This window comes from Sciurus carolinensis, chromosome 5, assembly GCF_902686445.1.
Source record: "Sciurus carolinensis chromosome 5, mSciCar1.2, whole genome shotgun sequence".
NCBI lineage: Eukaryota > Metazoa > Chordata > Mammalia > Rodentia > Sciuridae > Sciurus > Sciurus carolinensis.
This window is the reverse complement of record NC_062217.1, coordinates 144,365,687-144,382,439: the sequence shown is the minus strand read 5'-3', so window position 1 is coordinate 144,382,439 and position 16,753 is coordinate 144,365,687. Positions and strand designations below refer to the sequence as shown.

The following is a 16,753-nucleotide window of genomic DNA, read 5'->3' as shown; positions in this document are numbered from 1 at the left end:
CACCTGGAGTCCCCGTAGTGGTCCAGATCCAGTGCCCCACCAGCTGTGTATCCTTAGGTAGACTCAGTTACTTCATCTGTAAAATGGGACTAAATGCCCTTACTGCCTCATCGCATCAAACGAGGTCATTCAAAGCACCTTCTGAACATCTTTATCGTTTCCAAAAGGCCAGTGTAAACCTGGAGCCGACTTTAGAGGGCTGACTGCACAGCCCTTCTCAATTCACTTTGCAAAGCGCGTCCGCCGTCGGAACCTGCTTGCCTCTCACCTGGCGCTTGCCGCGGGGCGGGGAGCGGTCGTGCAGCGGAGGGTGGGGCCGGAGGAGGCGGTGCGGCTCTGCGGGGCGGGGCAGCCGAGAGCCCCGGCGCCCCCACCTGACTCGGACTCTGGCAGCCGGGCTCCAGGCCCGGCTCTTCGCGGCGCGCCGGGCAGGGAGCGGCCGCGGGCCCCGCGGGAGGACGGGCGAGGGGCGGCGGCGTCGCGGCTGGGCGGAGCGCCCCCGCCCTTGCTCCCGCCCTGCTTCAACCCGCCAGGCTCCCGGGCCCGCGCCGCGCGCTTTCTCCGACAGCTGCCGCGGGAGTCGCGTCCTGTCCATCTGTCCCCTCGGGTCGCCGCCCGCTGCTGCCGCGCTATGACCACCCAGCAGATCGTCCTCCAGGGACCGGGACCTTGGGGCTTTCGCCTTGTGGGCGGCAAGGACTTTGAGCAGCCTCTCGCCATTTCCAGGGTAAGGGTAGCCTGGGACGCGCGTGGGAGCGGGGCGCGCTCCGGAGGGGACCTGCGGAGGCCGGGGCCCAGCGGGCACTATCGAGGACGGACCGGAGACCGCGCGGGGCGCGTCCAGGTGCGCAGTGCGCTGAGCGCTCCTGCTGCGCCCGCCGCCGCTTCGCCAGCTCTGCGGGCGCTGGAGCCAAGAGCAATTTTCTTCCTTCGCCCCGGAAGCGCGGCGCGGCGTGTGGACGCGCTTTGTCCACTCCCTTGGGACTGAGGGTCTTCGCAGATCCGTGTGGTGGGAGAGAGCACTTTCCCGTGCTTCACAGTTGCAGAGTGGAGAAAAGCAAATTGGAAGCAGCAGGAAAGTCCTGGAAAGTGAGGTGGAATGGAGGAAAACCCACTGGAGGACGAGTGGGATTAATTTAAAAAGAAGCAACCGAAATTTTTTTACTCTTTGGACCTGATCCATGGACGGGTCTCACCTCCCTAATGCCTTTTATAGAAAAGGTGGGATTTTGGAAATAAACCCAAATAAACACTATTGGTTCTTCTCTCCCATCTTTCTGCCTGACATTCCCAGATTATCAGGGAATAGCCCAGTTTCCTCAGGTGGTGAGTGGGTACTGGGGCAGGGTCCTCACTTGGTGAGTGGAGGTGGTGCTTGAAAACTTGAGTAGCCACATCTCTGGAAGGGTCCACGTTCCAGACTGCTAGACCCGTGGCCCTCAAAGGAAGTGGAACCTTCAGGGAGACCCGGAGACTCCGATTTTGGCCTTGTAATCTGGGCCAAACACAAGGTGATGTCACACTGAGAGTGATGCCACATTCAGTGTCCGCAGCCAGGGTATGGGGTGGGCTCAATAAAATTCTTCTGTTTGTTTCTTGTGGTTCTGGGGATTGAATTCTGCCGCTTTACCACTGAGCTACACCCCCAACCCATTTTTTTTTTTTTTTTTTTTTTTAATTTTGATACAGAGTCTTGCTAAATTGCCCAGGCTGGCCTGGAATTTGTGATCCTCTTGCCTCAGCCTCCCAAGTAGTTGGGATTACAGGTGTGTCCCACCGAGCCTAATAACTGTCTTCTGATTGAGGAAAGAGAGAGGAGAAAAGCAGTCCCTGTGGCCATGCCCCGCCTTGAGGTAGCACATTGCATTCTTGGACCATCTAGTTGCTGAAACTGACCTTCAGCTTGTCTCCCCAGTCTCCTAAATATCCCTCTTTTTCTTGGGGTGGAGGAGGGTGAAGTGGAAATAAAAGATCCCTGTGTTTTTTTTTTTTTTTTTTTTTTGACTTAAGACCCTGCTTCCAGCAGCTGAAGGAGTTTGGTGGAGAGCCCATGCTGGAGAAGAAGTGGGGGCCACCTCTTGGCTTCTCTGCCAGCCTCAGGCCTACCCACACTTCCTTCCAGGAGGGTCTGGCCCAATGAAGAGCTCTCTCACCATCCTACTCCAAAAGGAGCAAGCAGCCCAGTTTCAAGGCTGTACTTTCCATCTGCCCACCTTGTCCCACAGAGACCTCTTTGATTATTTTCAGAGGCACACACTGTCTTCTGAGTCTCCAACTGCATTCTTCAAGCACAGGAATTGTGCCCCAGGCCTGGCATAGAACTTCTGTGCTCCATATAGCCTCACAGGCTTATTAATGAATGCCTGTCCAGGGAAGGCACATTCAGACTCACTTACCTCATAGTCCATTTGTCCCTGCTCTTTGTATCTATAATTAACCTGTCAGCCTTCCCCATTTCTAAGATTTATATATGACATGCTTTTTTTTTTTTTTTTTTTTTTAAAGTAGTGGAGTCTATATTGGCAATATGTAAAAAACGGTAGGGAGGTCACAAATTTGAAACCAATTTGGGCAACTTAGACCCTGCCTCAAAATTAAAAAAGGGCTAGGTATGTAGTTCACTGGTGGGGTGCTTGCCTAGCATGCTGAAGGCCCTGGAGTCTATCTCTAGTACTGGAGGAAAAAAAAAAAAAAAAACCCTTAATGTAAATGTAAGTGGCACTATGCCATAATGATGGTGTAGGGTGAAAAACATCACAAAAATTTCTTGGTTTGTACCTTTATACATTAACTGTTTATTTATGGTGTGAGCACAGACCATATGCCAGAAACTGTGCAAATTCCTCAGAAGTGAGAGGACACAGCCCTATACTCAAGGTGTTCATGGTCTGGTGAGGGAAGCTAATCTTTATAATGTCTCTGGGGCTTTAATTGAAAAGTAAAAGTGACTCAGAAGGTGACATGCTCATGTTGACAGATATTTACTCTTCTCTTCATCTCATTTCCACATGGAAAAAATGTGAGCCTGATCTCTTGGGAATGGGAAAGTGACTTTCATAAAGGGGTTGCGGGGTGGTTGTCTAAGTTCTTGTGCTGGTCTGGGTTTCGCTTCTTATTGAGCTGCCCTTGGGCAATCCTTCTGTTCAAACCTACCGTCTCTGCAGTGGGGATAAGATGAAGCCTTGGCTGTGAGTTTAGGTATGTGAGAGTGCTCGGTAAACATGAGTAATGGTGAGGAGGTGTGAGCATCGACAAAGAGCTCTACAAACCTTCTGGTTGGTACCTGTGCTACTTTTATTATCCTGAGCAGATACAGTTTGCTAGCATGGTTTTATATAAGTAGATGTGGAATCTCCACACCAAAGCAAACTATAAAATTAGGCTGGGACAGGAGCACCTTTTATTTAAATAACTTTGTTTGCTTTCTCTTGCATGAATTATTCTGATATTGGCTCCTGTCTTTTGTTAACCTGCTCAAGCTTCTGAATATAGGTCTGTGATCTTATGCATTTAAAATATTTTCTAACTTATTTTTTAATTGTGAAATAGAAAGTCATGGAATATAATGTATCACAAATGATTATAAAGTGAACTCCTGTCCCCACCTAGGTCAAGAAATAAAACATTGGTAACACCCAGAGGCTCAGTAATGTAGCCCTATCCTGACTTAATGATAATCACTCACTTTTTTCATAGTTTTACCACCTCATTGGGGCTCCTGAACACCGTAGCTTCATTCTGCCCATTTCTTAACAGACTTATAAAGAACACGTGTGTGTGTATGTATGTATAGCTTCTTTTGCATCTTAACTGTTTTCATTTATGTTATTGAGAGAAACTTAAAATCACAATATAGATTTCCAGCTTTAAATGGACACAGACTGGCTTTCTTCTTTCACCCAGTGTCTCATTATGGCTCCTGCCTTGGATTCCCTAGTGATCCAGCCACTTATTTGATACTGTTCCCTGAAAATTATTTTATTTTATTTTTTTGGTCAGTTCCTGCTCCAGTCCTACAGTTGTCCATCTCCTTGAGTTTTTTTTTTTTTTTTTTCCCCCTCCTTCCTATGTAATTTCTTATTTGCTTTATTGCTTTCAAGGGAAACCTTCAGAGAATCCACACCCAGGCCAAAATTGCTGCTCAGTTTATGTTGACTGTTCTTCTCTCCTAGCAACTGACAAAAGACAGGAAGAGGTGGGGCCAGAAATAAGGGGATGGTCTTAGTTAGAGGACTGGGCTCTTGAGTCTTGGGGAACACTTTGCTAAGAGCTTGTGGTTTAATGGCAAGTGCTTGTGCTCTTTGCCCAAGGATTCCCAAGGGATGTTTAAGAATGGATAGCTGGTAGTCAGAAGGTGGTTTCGGATTTTTAAGTGTTATTTCCAGATTCAAGTAGATTTTACATCATTTCCTAAAAGACTGAAAGAACAGGGTTTATGTGTCAGGTTATGAAAAGCAAGAAGTGTCCCCCTAAAACCTCATTATATGCTAATGGCCCCTGGGCTGCACTCTCTCATTCTGTGAAATTGATCACTTGGGAGATATTAGATGATGCAGTGATCATAGCTGACCTAAGGAGAGAGAAGGAAGAGGATGAATCCAAGAGGATTGTATGTAAGTGGATGCTTGAGCCCACTGGCATGGAATTTGGCAAGCCACGTTAGAACCCTCTGACCAGATGGCCTCCTCTCCCCAACCTCCAGGATTCCAACTTTGCTGGTTCATTTTTGAGGAGGAAAGAGGGAAGAATGCTTTTTGAGTACTACAGCTTGTCAGATGATTGAGAGGAGAGCATCATCCAGCCACGGGGCCATACCTTCCCAGGCTAGGGAAATTACAGGTTAGGTAATTTGTTTGAATTTGCATAATTTTTCTATCCTTTGAACTACTTTTTAACTTCCTTGTAAAAAAAGAGGGTAGTGACTGATTAAAAATAAATAAAAAGGGCCATGTCAGAAAAGAAATTCATGTCAGAAAAGTAATTTTTTTTTTTTTTTGCAATACCCAGGGCACTTGCATAGGCAAGTGCTCTGCTGCTGAGCTATACCCCAGCCCTTTTTATTTTTATTTTTGAGACCATCTCTGTTACCTAGTTTGGCCTCAAACTTGTGATCTTCCTACCTCCACCTCCTGATGGCTGGGATTTTAGGCATGTACCACCTTGCCCCTCTTAGAAAATTAATTTTTAAAGGATGATTTGGCTTCCAGTAGGTCTTGGGGGAAGAAGCTTTGAGGAAGCCACCAGACTGGTGTCCTGGTAACACATCCAAGACAGGAATACAAGCTAAGCTCTGGTCCTGGGTATCTCATTAGGTGATCCTGTGCCAGTCATGTGCCTTCCCTGGACTGTAATTTCCCATAAAGAAAAAACAAAATTATAAACAAGCAAACTCACTTTGTACCCTTTGAGTATGATAACCTGCTTTTTTAATTGTTAGACTATCCTAGTCTCTCATAATATTAGTTGTACCTTTAACCATCAGTTCATTAAGAAAATGTATGAATTTAGGAAGTTTTTCAGAAGAACTTGTGTTCTGTTCATCACAAGAGCATCCACTGGCACTGAAAAGATTTATGTGAAAAATATTTGCTCTGCTTCCAAAAACTATAGTTAAAACCTGTATGGGAATTTTTATATGCCAAACACTATTCTAAGTGCTTAATATTTTATTTCCAGTGATTGGTACAATTAAGACCCCATATTTTACAGATGAGGAAACTGAGGCATGGAAAAGGAAGCCCTTGACTTGTGTCATTCAGCAGTGAGTGACTGAACAATCTGACTTCCAAGCTTATAGTCTCAGTATCCATGTCAGAATATTTGAATAACTGCTAACATGTTTTTGAATGCCTACTCTGCTTAGCATGCATTTTCAGTATTTTCCATGCGTGACAAAGGGACACAGGACCCAGAGTCCTTAAATTGCAGAACTGGGTTGTGAAGCCAGGCCAACCAACCCCCACTCTGGTTACCTTTAACCACTGTGTCCTGCTTTGTGATAACCCATAGCTGTTGATATTCCATTGCTAACAATATTATCCAGCACACAATTCCGGAAGTACTTATGGTGTTGCAGGCATCAACATGAGGGGCAGGACCCTCCTGGGCTCCTCACCCTAGAGCCTCTTGCACCTGTTTGGGTTGGCTGGGTGGCTGTGAAGCTGCCATGAGGCTCAGCTCAGAGCATCCCAGAGAGCAGCACCTCCATTCCCTGGCCCTCCTAAAAGCCAGAAGCCACAGGCCCACCTGGGAGAACTTACATCAAACGACATGTTTGAGAATTTTCCAAGCAGCCCTGTTTATGATTTGAACCAAATTCAAATGTCTAACAACAATAAAATGGATAAATAAATGGTAAGATTATGTAAAACACCACAGAAATGAGAATGAAGGAATTGTAGCTGTGCACAGTGTCATGAAAGTGAGACACAGGATGTTGAAAAAGGATGACAGACGAGAGAAAGGAGTAAACACTGTGATTCAAGTTTTAGCAAGTTAATTGGACAAAATTAACATACAGTATTAAAAGTCAGGATCAGGGCATATTATTGCCCAGAGGCTTGTTTCTTTGGTGCTATTTCAATGAAATGGGTGTGGTCTCTGAGAATTTACTCACTTGTATGATTACAACTTATGCTCTGTACTTAAGTATATTTCAGTAAGATTCATAGAGAAACATGGTGCTTGTTTTAAAAGTATAGACCAGAAAGCATAAAGTAAAGGCCTCCCCTAATCTTACATCCCAGGGGACTGTTAACAGTGACCTGCAAAACTTCCCAGTTCTGTCTTTCACATACATCGATTGCATAAAGCCAAATTGCAGTGTCATGATGAATTATTTAGACTTCACTGTTTTGTGCTTTCTGTCTTATTTTTACTACAATATATCTTAAAGGCACCTTGATGTTCAGGGAAATGCACTTTTGGTATCAGCTGAATGTGGGTTCAAAACCTTATCTTGTCTATTTCATTTTCTTGGGTGTCCTTGGGCAGGTTAGCTCCTGAAAACTGTTCTCATTTGTAAATGGGTATAATAGGACTTGTCTTCAGAGGTTGTAGTGAAGATTAAAATGATGTATAGAGAGAGCTAACTATGGCTAACATGTGGAAAGTGTCAGGGTACTGTGTACTGTTAAAGAAATTTTAATGGTAGCTACTGTGTACTCAGTAGTTATCTTATGTCAGACATTGTTTTAAATTTTAACATTTTTACAAATGTTTTAATTTCATTTAACCCTTCCAGGAGCCTTGTGCGATTGATACCATTATAAAATTCATTTGATCATTGAAGAAACTGAGTCAGAGTAACTTGCTCAAGGTTTAGTGAGTGTTTAGGCTTTGGTTATGGTAGTTGTTAGAGCCATTTCAAAGTATGTGGAATTTTTAGGGACTGTAGGAAGACTTTGGAGGAACTTGATGATTTCTTGAGAAATTACGTTATTCTGTTTTGCTTGTTATATTCTGTTATTCTTGTTATTTTCTGTTCCTATCTCAGAAGTGCTGGTTGGTCTCTGAGACTGACAGCACAGTGTCTCTGAACTGCTACCCCTGAGCACCAACAGCTTCCACTCTGTGAGGTGCGACCGGCTTAAGACAGAGCACATCAGAAAGCACCTACCCTACTCAGTTGCCTCACGTCCTTGAGAAAATGGTGACAGACTGACCTAGAGCATTTTGAAGCAATCTTGTTTTCAGATCAACCTACATAGCTCCTGCTGCTTCTTTGGCTATAATGTGACTTCAAATTCCTGGCCACAACCTGGGCCCCCAAAGTCAAAAAAGTCTGAGGGAAGAGAGTTCAAGTTCTGCTCTAAATTCTATATTGCAGGGCTTGGTCCTCCATTATCCTCCAGCTTAGAATATGTTAAATTTTACCTAAATATGTTGACACAATCATTAGATTCAACAGGCTGCTGTGCTTGAAGGCTCATGCATTGAGATTGAACTTGAATTTCACGTTTCTTTATCCCAGGTGTGCTTTGTACAGTGCTGAATTGTAACTATCATTATTTATGCCATCTTTTGCACCTATTTACTGTATGAATTTATGGTGACTTATAACAGCAAAACCACATATTTATAACATTTAAAACACAAGAACATACATACAATTTAACAAAAAAAATTGGAACACGGAAGAGGAAAGACAAGTATGCCAGGAACTTTAAATCAGTTGGTTTCTGAAATTGCACACTGCATTTAGCTGTGTGTTTTCTGGCCAAGGCAAAATGGGAACCACGTTGAATTATTTAGACATCTGGATTGAAAGTGCTTCTATAGTGCTCCGTTTGCATAGCACCTTCAGGGAGGCAGGGAGGCTGACCAACGACCTAGGGATTTTCTTTTTTAACTCTGTTTTAGTAAGATATAGAGAAATACTATTTTAGTGAACATCCCTTTTCTTTCTTCCTTTTTAAAATTTTTCCTCTAGTTATGGGAATTGAACCCAGGGGCTTGACCACTGAGCTTCATTCCCAGCCCTTTTTATTTTTATTTTGAAATGGGGTCTTGCTGAGTTGCCCAGATTGGCCTCCAGTTTGAGATCCTCCTGCCTGAGCCTGGAGAGTAGTTAGGATTATAGGGATGTACCCCTATAATCTTAAAGTGTAAGTGTAAACCCCTGAAGTTGTTTTTTGGAGGAGCTGAGATTTTATGTTCTAAATTTTTTTTTTTTTTTTTTTTTTTTTTTTTGTCTACTTGTAGCTTAACTTCAGTGAGTGAGTTTAGGAGGAAAGGATATTCAATATCTCTCTTGATGTTTCTAAACCTGGTGAGCGTTAGACTTGCTGGAAAGCTTTAAAAATCTATAGATTAGGGCCTGGGTATGTAGTTTAGTGGTAGAGCATGAGCTTAGCAGGGTTGGAGTCCTGGATTCAATTCCCAGCATCAAAAACAAAACAAAACAAAACAAAAACCCACACACAAGGGCTGGGGAGATAGCTCAGTTGATAGAGGGCTTGCCTTGCAAGCATAAGGCCCTGGGTTCGATCCCCAGCACCGCAAAAAAAAAAAACCAAAAAAACAAACCAAAAAAAAACCCCACACACATTATATATACACACACGCATATTATAATAATGTTTTATTTAATTGATTGTATATATAATGTATATAATATGCACTATGTATAATATAAATGTTATAAAAGTTGAAATATGTATAAAATGTGTTCCCCTCAGGTCCTTCTGTGTAGACCCTCCTCAGTAGATCTGAGCCGGGTGAGTGCTGTCTAGACTTTCAAGCCCCTCCCCTTTGGGGGATCTGATGACCAACTTGTTTGGGAACATTGCCTCATCCTTGCAAATGTCACAGTTCTCCCCTGAGTTCTTGGTGAGCCAGGTTGATTTCTGAGGTTCTATTCCAGTTCCAAGGGGCAAAGTTAAAGTTATTCATGAACACTCAGGAAATTGATCTGTTGTCCTGATCACAGTAAAAGTCAGAACCTTTGGAATATATACTTTTTTCCTCAGGGAGGGGGAAGAAAGCTTGGTATCAGAACCGTTTAAACTGTTTGACAAATATTTGTTTAAAAACCCCATATCTAACAACAAGGCAACAAACAATACAGTTTATCATTTTTGAAGAAGAAAAAAGAGAAAAAAGAAAAAACAACACATGACAAAACCGGGTGCTTTTGATAGTTAAGATGGGGAAAAAGTATTTCTTTTTTCTTTTTTTTTTTTGGTTCTGGGATTGGACTCAGGGCCTTCTGCATACTTAACATATGTTGTTCCAGTGAGCTACACCCCTAGTTAGTTATAAAATGTACATGTAATTGTGCTTTATATAACTTTTAATTGAGCCAGTGTTCCCAAACTAATTTGTATGTAGAAGCCAGGAAGCAACATAAATGAGTTTTGACTAGAGGGTGAGGCAGTAAGAAAATTAGTAGCTGCAAGAATGATGATAAATGGCAGCTGGTAGCCTGTTTCTGTGTTGGGTAGTAGAGCACAGTGCAGCTTGTGGCTAAGTCGAGAGTGTGTGCCTCATCTAGAATGGTAGAGACTCCTCAGTCACACTGAGGAGTGTCCTAAGGGAATCTAAGGGCAGAGTAGTCGGATCTTCTGATCTTTAACAAAAAGCTCAGAACCTATAGGTTTCTGTGAAATTTATCAATATATAAATATTAGTAGGTAATTTAAATTAAAACCAAAACCAAAACAACCATGATTGTGGACTGGATTCATTTCAGGCACCCTCCAGCTTTCAATCCTGAACCTAGAGAAAAAGAATTCTATCTAATTGTCCATAGAATATGGGATTTTAAGTAGGAATACCTTCTGGAATGTCTGCTGAGGGAATGCCTGGCTTAAAAGTTGAGTGACCCTTGAATTGGTGCATTTTGAACTGTCATTAGAGAATATTTGTCTAATGCAGTCACCTTAGTCTCAGCAGTCTGGGGTGAGGCTCAGTGGTTGTTTCCTTGCAGTATCCGGGCATGTCAGATGCTGTTTTAAAGTCCTTTGTTTGCCACCCCCGCTCAATAGTTCCCAATCTTCTTAGCATTCAGAGAACAGGGTTCCAGCAGCCCGATCTGTGTTGACATCTCCAGCCTCATCTCCTTCCTCTCCCTCCACATGCTGTTCCTGGCATGCTCTTTCCTGCCTCCACTTGTGGCTTTGCAGTTTGAAGCAACACCTCTTCCAGGCAGTCTTCTCTGATTCCATCATTAGCCTCCCATTGCCTTGTTGCTTCTAGAACAATGTACGGGACAGGCCTTTCTCCGCCAGAAGATTGTGAGCTCCTTGATAGCAGGCATTGTCTCCTTTTCATGGCTGTATTCCAGTGTCTGGTGTGGCTCCTGGAATCTACAAACAATAGCTCCTGTTTCTAGAGCCCTGGGAGCATCATCTGCCTGAGTTGTCTTGTATTGCTCACAACAACTTTCGGAACTGTTATTTTCATCCCTGTTGCTTAGATGAGAAGAGCAAGGCACAAAGAGGTAAGATGTCTGCCCATGGACCCTTAGCTTATAAGTCACTAAGGCAGGACTTGAATCCTTCAGAAGCTGCACCCTAACCTACAAGCTCTGCTGTCTTTTACATAAAGACGTCTGAGAGTGAATGAATGAGAGAGAGGACGGAACAGAAGACTGGTGAAATGTGACATCACAGAGGAGGGTGTTTATCTTTTTTTTGTCATGGTTAGTGGGTATTCATCCAGTTGTGTATAACAGCAATATCATTTGAGTATGTTAAATTTACCAACCTATAAATATTAATAAATTAGATATGCATTGAAAAAAAAGTGGGACAGCTACATCACAGACCTCCTATTTTGCACCACTTAGAAGTGAAATCAACATCTTTGAAAGCCTTCTTAAGCCATCAGGACCCCGGCATCAGTGCACAGGTTTTGAAGATACATCACGAACTTGTAGTATAGAGGGGTATACAGGTTGGTTTCCAAGCAAGCAGTGTCTGTCCAGAGTAGGGCTTGTGGCAAAGACGAAGGTGACCGGAGAGAATACTATGGAAAATAGCAGATTGTTCCTTAGTGGGAATTGTTACATCTAAACCCATTTGCTCTCATTCAGTGAGAGTCCTGTGATCTAGTTGTATGGCCTTTGGGGAAGAGAGCTGATGAAGGGATTTTGGGGATGTCCTTTGAACTAATGGGACCGTTTCTTTGGAGGGGAGCATAGGATTTCTTTTTTAGGAGTTGAAACTGATGCCATTATGAGCTGGTTCTGATGGAGTTGGATGACCAGGGGAAATTAGGATGGACAGTGTTGGGTAGTGGACCCTGAAGCCTACTGTGGCCTGCCCCAGCTGAGTCACCTCAGGCAAACTGCTTAGCCCGCCCCTCCATTTCCTCATCTGTGATGATACAAATAATAACCTCCTGCCTGATAGCATCAGGGGAGGATTGTAACTTAACCCTGGCTGAATGCTTGGATGGTGCACATAATAAACACTCATTAACTGATGGCCTCTGTTATGATTATGGCTGATTACAATGGAGAGGCAGTCTGTGGCAAGGGTTGAAGTCTGTTGTTCCAGACTGGCGCTGGCCAGCGTCCGCACCGCCCTTCTCTCCTTTAGCTCTCTTTAGTTCCGTGTTTTTTGTGTATTTTATGAGGGTGGGGTTCCTGGACCCCAGGTCAGTGCAGAGCAGTGGAGCTATTGTCCTCTGCCAGGGAAGCACCGGCCATAGCAGGGGTTTGTGATTCTCTAGTTTCTTGTGAAGAACGCATGGCAAATCCTCTTCTGAATTCTGGATTTTTCTTTGGCTCTGACATTTGTGTTTGGAGTCTGCGCTTGTGTCTTTATGCTAAAGCAGGGAAGAATGGAATTTGGAATGAGGGGATCTGGCTTTAACTTGAAGCAGTCGTCGCTTGGTCACCTATACAGTTATCTAGTGTTGTGGTGAGCTTATCATTATTATTATCTCAAGTGGGAGATGGGATAGGAAAAGGCTTTGTAAAAGGCAAATTTCATAACTTGTTTTAATATACCATTTTTCTCCCCCAAAAGATATAGCTCATGAAAGAATGTGAACTTAATCTGTTTGTGGGTGATTACATCTGAGTCCCAACTGACCATCTGATGATATTGTCATGAAATTTGCCAAGATTTCTTTTGACTTTTTACTACTTTGACTCAAAAAAAAAAAAAAAAAAAAAAGGAAATCAAACTGAAATGATTACTCAGATTCAAGGCTCTTAAGACTGGTTCTGGCTTGTCTAGGACCTGCTGGGGTGTTCTCAGCAGAAATGCCACTCCCACAAGACAGTTTGGACCAAGTGCTGGAAAGTCCAGACTTCTTAACAATTGAAGATCAGAAAGTAAAAAGAAACTTACATTTTCTCTTCTCAATGACCTGTTCCCCTTTCTCATTATTTGAGTTTTGCGAGTGGATATATTCCAGGATAGCAATATTGAGGGATATGATTATTTGATTTTTGAAATAAAAATATTTCTGATAATTTTGAAATATTCATTTTAGTGGATAAAATGAAACAGACTGATTATGTCTTTAACAACACTAGATACCTTAGATAAAATCATTCATTGGACAAATATTTATTGAGCACTTACTCTGTCCAGGCACTGTGCCAGAACTGGGGATACCAAGGCACAAGAAGCAGACCAAATTCTGCCCTCACAAACCTTTGTTTCGTAGGCAAGAAAAACCTACATAACAGATTTCCAAAACTAATGTGACAACTATCCAAAGAACAGAGGGTATTAAATGGATGGTGGGGGCTGGGTATGTAGCTCAGTTGGTACAGTGCTTGCCTCACAAGTGCAAGACCCTGGGTTCAATCCTCAGCACCACCAAAAAATAAAGTAAAATAAAATAAAATAAAATAAATAAATGGATGGTGGGAGATTTAGTGTAGTTTAGAGGTCAGGGAAGACTCTCTCAGAAGGGACATTTAAACTGAGAGTTGAAGGTTGAGAAGTCAGTCAAGTAGAGTAAAAGCATGTGTTAAGGTCCTGAGACAGAAAAGAACTCAGGAGGTCCCTGTGGCTACAGCTTAGTGGGCAAGTGGCATGAGAGTAGGGAGGGAGGCTGTGGCTTTTGGGACCTTGTCAAAGATTTTGGGTTTTATCCTTAGAGATTGCTTTTGAACACTGCTTAGTTGTAGTGAGTTTGACTAGGCGTTAAGCTTGTTGATTCAGGGGGCTGTCCTTGGGGTGGGGTTTTCTAGTTCAGAACCATTGCTGGTTCTAAATAAAGTGATGTTTATGTAGGGTTATTTAAAAAAATGAGCCCACATTGTCTGTTAGAAAAAGTAGAATATTTATGAAGTCACATCAGCTCAGCCTTCTCAGGAAGAGGGGTCAGAAAATGAGGGGATCTTGTTTACTGCCTGCACTGGGTGACTCAGTCCAACTGCCTAATGTTGACGGAAACTAGCAGCCTGCGCTTGGCCCCGTAGATCGTCTCGGCCAGTGGCTGTCTGGGAAGATCTGAACCCTGGATCTCCAGCTTTCATTTTTCCCCGAGAGCCAGGGCTCTGGTAAACAGATGATGGGAAAGCCAGAGAGGAAGGTTAGGAGGTCAAGATCTCTGCTCTGGTGTCCACATCCTGCTACATTCCAGTAAGACTTTGCCTGATAAAGTCATAGCGTGTTCACGCCGGAAGGGAACTGAAGGATCAACTCACCACCCCTCATTTTGGGGGGCCAGGATGCGGAGGAGGGAGTGGGCCATGGCAGTGGCACCCACCGGCTGCCCTACCAGGGTGGCATTTTCGGTTTGGTGAGGGCTGATTGGAAAGCCATTACTGCAGAGGTGTAGGGCTTGTTACCTTGGAGGACCTCTTCACTGCGGTTCAGCCTTATGGAGACATCTGTGTCCACAAGATCTTCCCCCCTTAGTCCCAGGAGCCAACAGCCTTCTTCAAGCGGGGGCAGAGCCACAGCTGTGGGCACTGAGTCTGGGGGTGTTAGCACCGCCCTGCTCCTGGGGGTCTTGGATTCCTATCCAGGGAGGTCTTTCAGTGTATTAAAAAAAAAAAAAAAAAGTCATGGACTGACTCTGGAGTAATGGTAGTTAACATTCTTAGTATGTCTTGGTTTAGAAAATACCTAATGCTCAATAGTGGAAAGTCATGACATTAGTACTACTCAAAATGAGTTTGCACTTCATCCATCACACCAGCATCTGTATTCACTTGAAAATTAGTTTACATCTGTGGGACACATGATATCTGTTCAGTCCACATGTAATGCTCAATAGACAGACGGATTTGAGAACCTATTGCAGCCATTGACTGGCATCCCTCAAGTGTTGGTGGTCTTGAAATTAGGAGCCACTGGTTTAGAGTTGTCAGCTTGCAGAAAACCATCCACCTTCCCAGGAGGACCCTAATCACCACCAACTTCTGGAGTGGGAAGAAATGGATTGGTATAAACCCATACTCCCCATATTAAAAAATAACCTTCATTCTTTTTAAAATTACAAAAATAAATTCAAACTCACTGTAAAAAGACAAACACATTATGGAAATGTACAACTGTGAAAGTTTGGTTGCAGTGTCCAGTTTTCTTCCATGCCTGTATTAACATATATTAGTTTTTATAGAAGTAAGATGTTATTGTACATAATGTTCTCTGTGTATGTGCGTTTTAAAAAAACTAATTGGTGACTTACTTTAAGGAAGTAACAAGGTTCAGTGGGAAGAACATTGGGACTGGTTCATTGGGTCTGTAATAGACTAGTTGGATGACTAGTAATATAGTAATATACTAGTTGGGTGATCACAGATCTAGGCCTAGGTCACAGATCTTTTTGAGCCTCAGTTTCCAGGTCTCTGAAATGAAGGACTGATACTGCTGCTCCTTTCTCACAGGTTGTTGTAAGGATCTGTATAGAGAAGGATTCTGCAAATGATAACATATCAAATAAGTATAAAATACTTATTATTTAAACTTACGGTATCAGGCGTCTTTTCGTTTTTAAATGGTTTGATCCATCCTCAGTGAATATTTAACCTGGTGGTCACTTACACAGAGGTTTCCCTGGAGACAAATAGTAACTAGCCTGTTCTCCCCTTTGTTGCCAGGTCACTCCTGGAAGCAAGGCTGCTATAGCTAATTTATGTATTGGAGATGTGATTACAGCCATCGATGGGGAAAATACAAGCAATATGACGCACTTGGAGGCTCAGAACAAAATCAAGGGCTGCACAGACAATATGACTCTCACGGTAGCCAGGTGAGGCCATGGAAATGTGTGTTCATTTTTGATTGACTGGAAGCTGCTTGGGCCCGGACTGCCTTCCCCATCTCAGAACCCCACACAGCCACCTCGCTGAGTGCTTTGCACACTGTAAGCACGCCAAAGGGTCTGTAGAATTGGAATTTCAGATTGCTCATTTTCACAGTGCTGCTTCTCATAGCATGGGCTTGTTTCTCTAAGATAGCTGCATTTTCACCTGATCCAACATAAGTAACCAAAAATTCTGAAGAAATAAAATCAGTTGAATATCATTATGTATAATGAAATGAAGATTTTTTTTCACCCCTGGGGACCATTGAGAAACAATTTAGGATGCTGCTCCTGCCTCCCTCTACTGAGCAGTGGGTACTGTGCCAGTAGCAGATAAGCACTTCAACACCTTAGGCAAAGTGCCGAGCGTGACTTTCAGTGCATTTCAAGAAAGGAGAGCGGGGGCTGAACAGACAAGCGAGGAGAGCACCTTGGGAGTTATAATTAGGGTAAAATTTCAATTCTTCTTTCATTTAGTCTTAGTAGGAAGGGCTTCTACAAAGGTAGGATTTCAGGAGCAATCTGACAACCTTCAATGACTATTTCCTGTTGGCTCATGTTCAGAGTCTCCCTTTTGATCTGTGACCTACCTGTTAATGTCTCACTGACCATTCCACAGCTCTTCATCAGTTTCTCATCTGTGAAGTATGTTTATTGCTTTCTTCAAGCTTGGGCCACAGGATTGGCGGGAAGATCAAGTGGGAATGTGTGTCCAAAGTATTTTGTACACTTCAGAGTCCTACCTTATGGGAGGTGTGCTATTTTATCATGACCCCACAAGAGTATATTTATCCTCATGTTTGTCCCCATTTCTAAGTTCAGAACCTCTTCTTTAAGCCCTCTCTCAAGCCACTTGTGCATTCCTTGATTCATTTTTGATTTTTGATTCATTTACCAACAAACTGAATAGGCATGTCTTGTGTCTGTCTGGCACTGTGCTAGGTAAACATAAGTATAAATGTTCCCCACCTGCAAAAGAGGGAAAAACCCCACACTAATGAAAACTGAGACAAGGCTAAGATCATTGCTG

General features: G+C 43.2%; 1 protein-coding gene across 2 annotated transcripts in view; it reads left to right on the top strand.

Annotated features, from left to right (window-relative positions):
- The first annotated feature begins 392 nt into the window (after window positions 1-392).
- Window positions 393-16,753, top strand: part of Pdlim1 (PDZ and LIM domain 1) — a 45,022-nt gene continuing 28,661 nt past the window's right edge. Inside the window, exons 1-2 of one of the 2 annotated variants that reach the window (XM_047553441.1) lie at window positions 393-844; window positions 15,518-15,669. In XM_047553441.1, the coding sequence (XP_047409397.1) occupies window positions 632-844; window positions 15,518-15,669 (365 nt within the window). In that variant the 5' untranslated portion in view covers window positions 393-631. The remainder of the gene's footprint in view (window positions 845-15,517; window positions 15,670-16,753) is intronic. The other variant, XM_047553442.1, reaches the window with a different exon arrangement.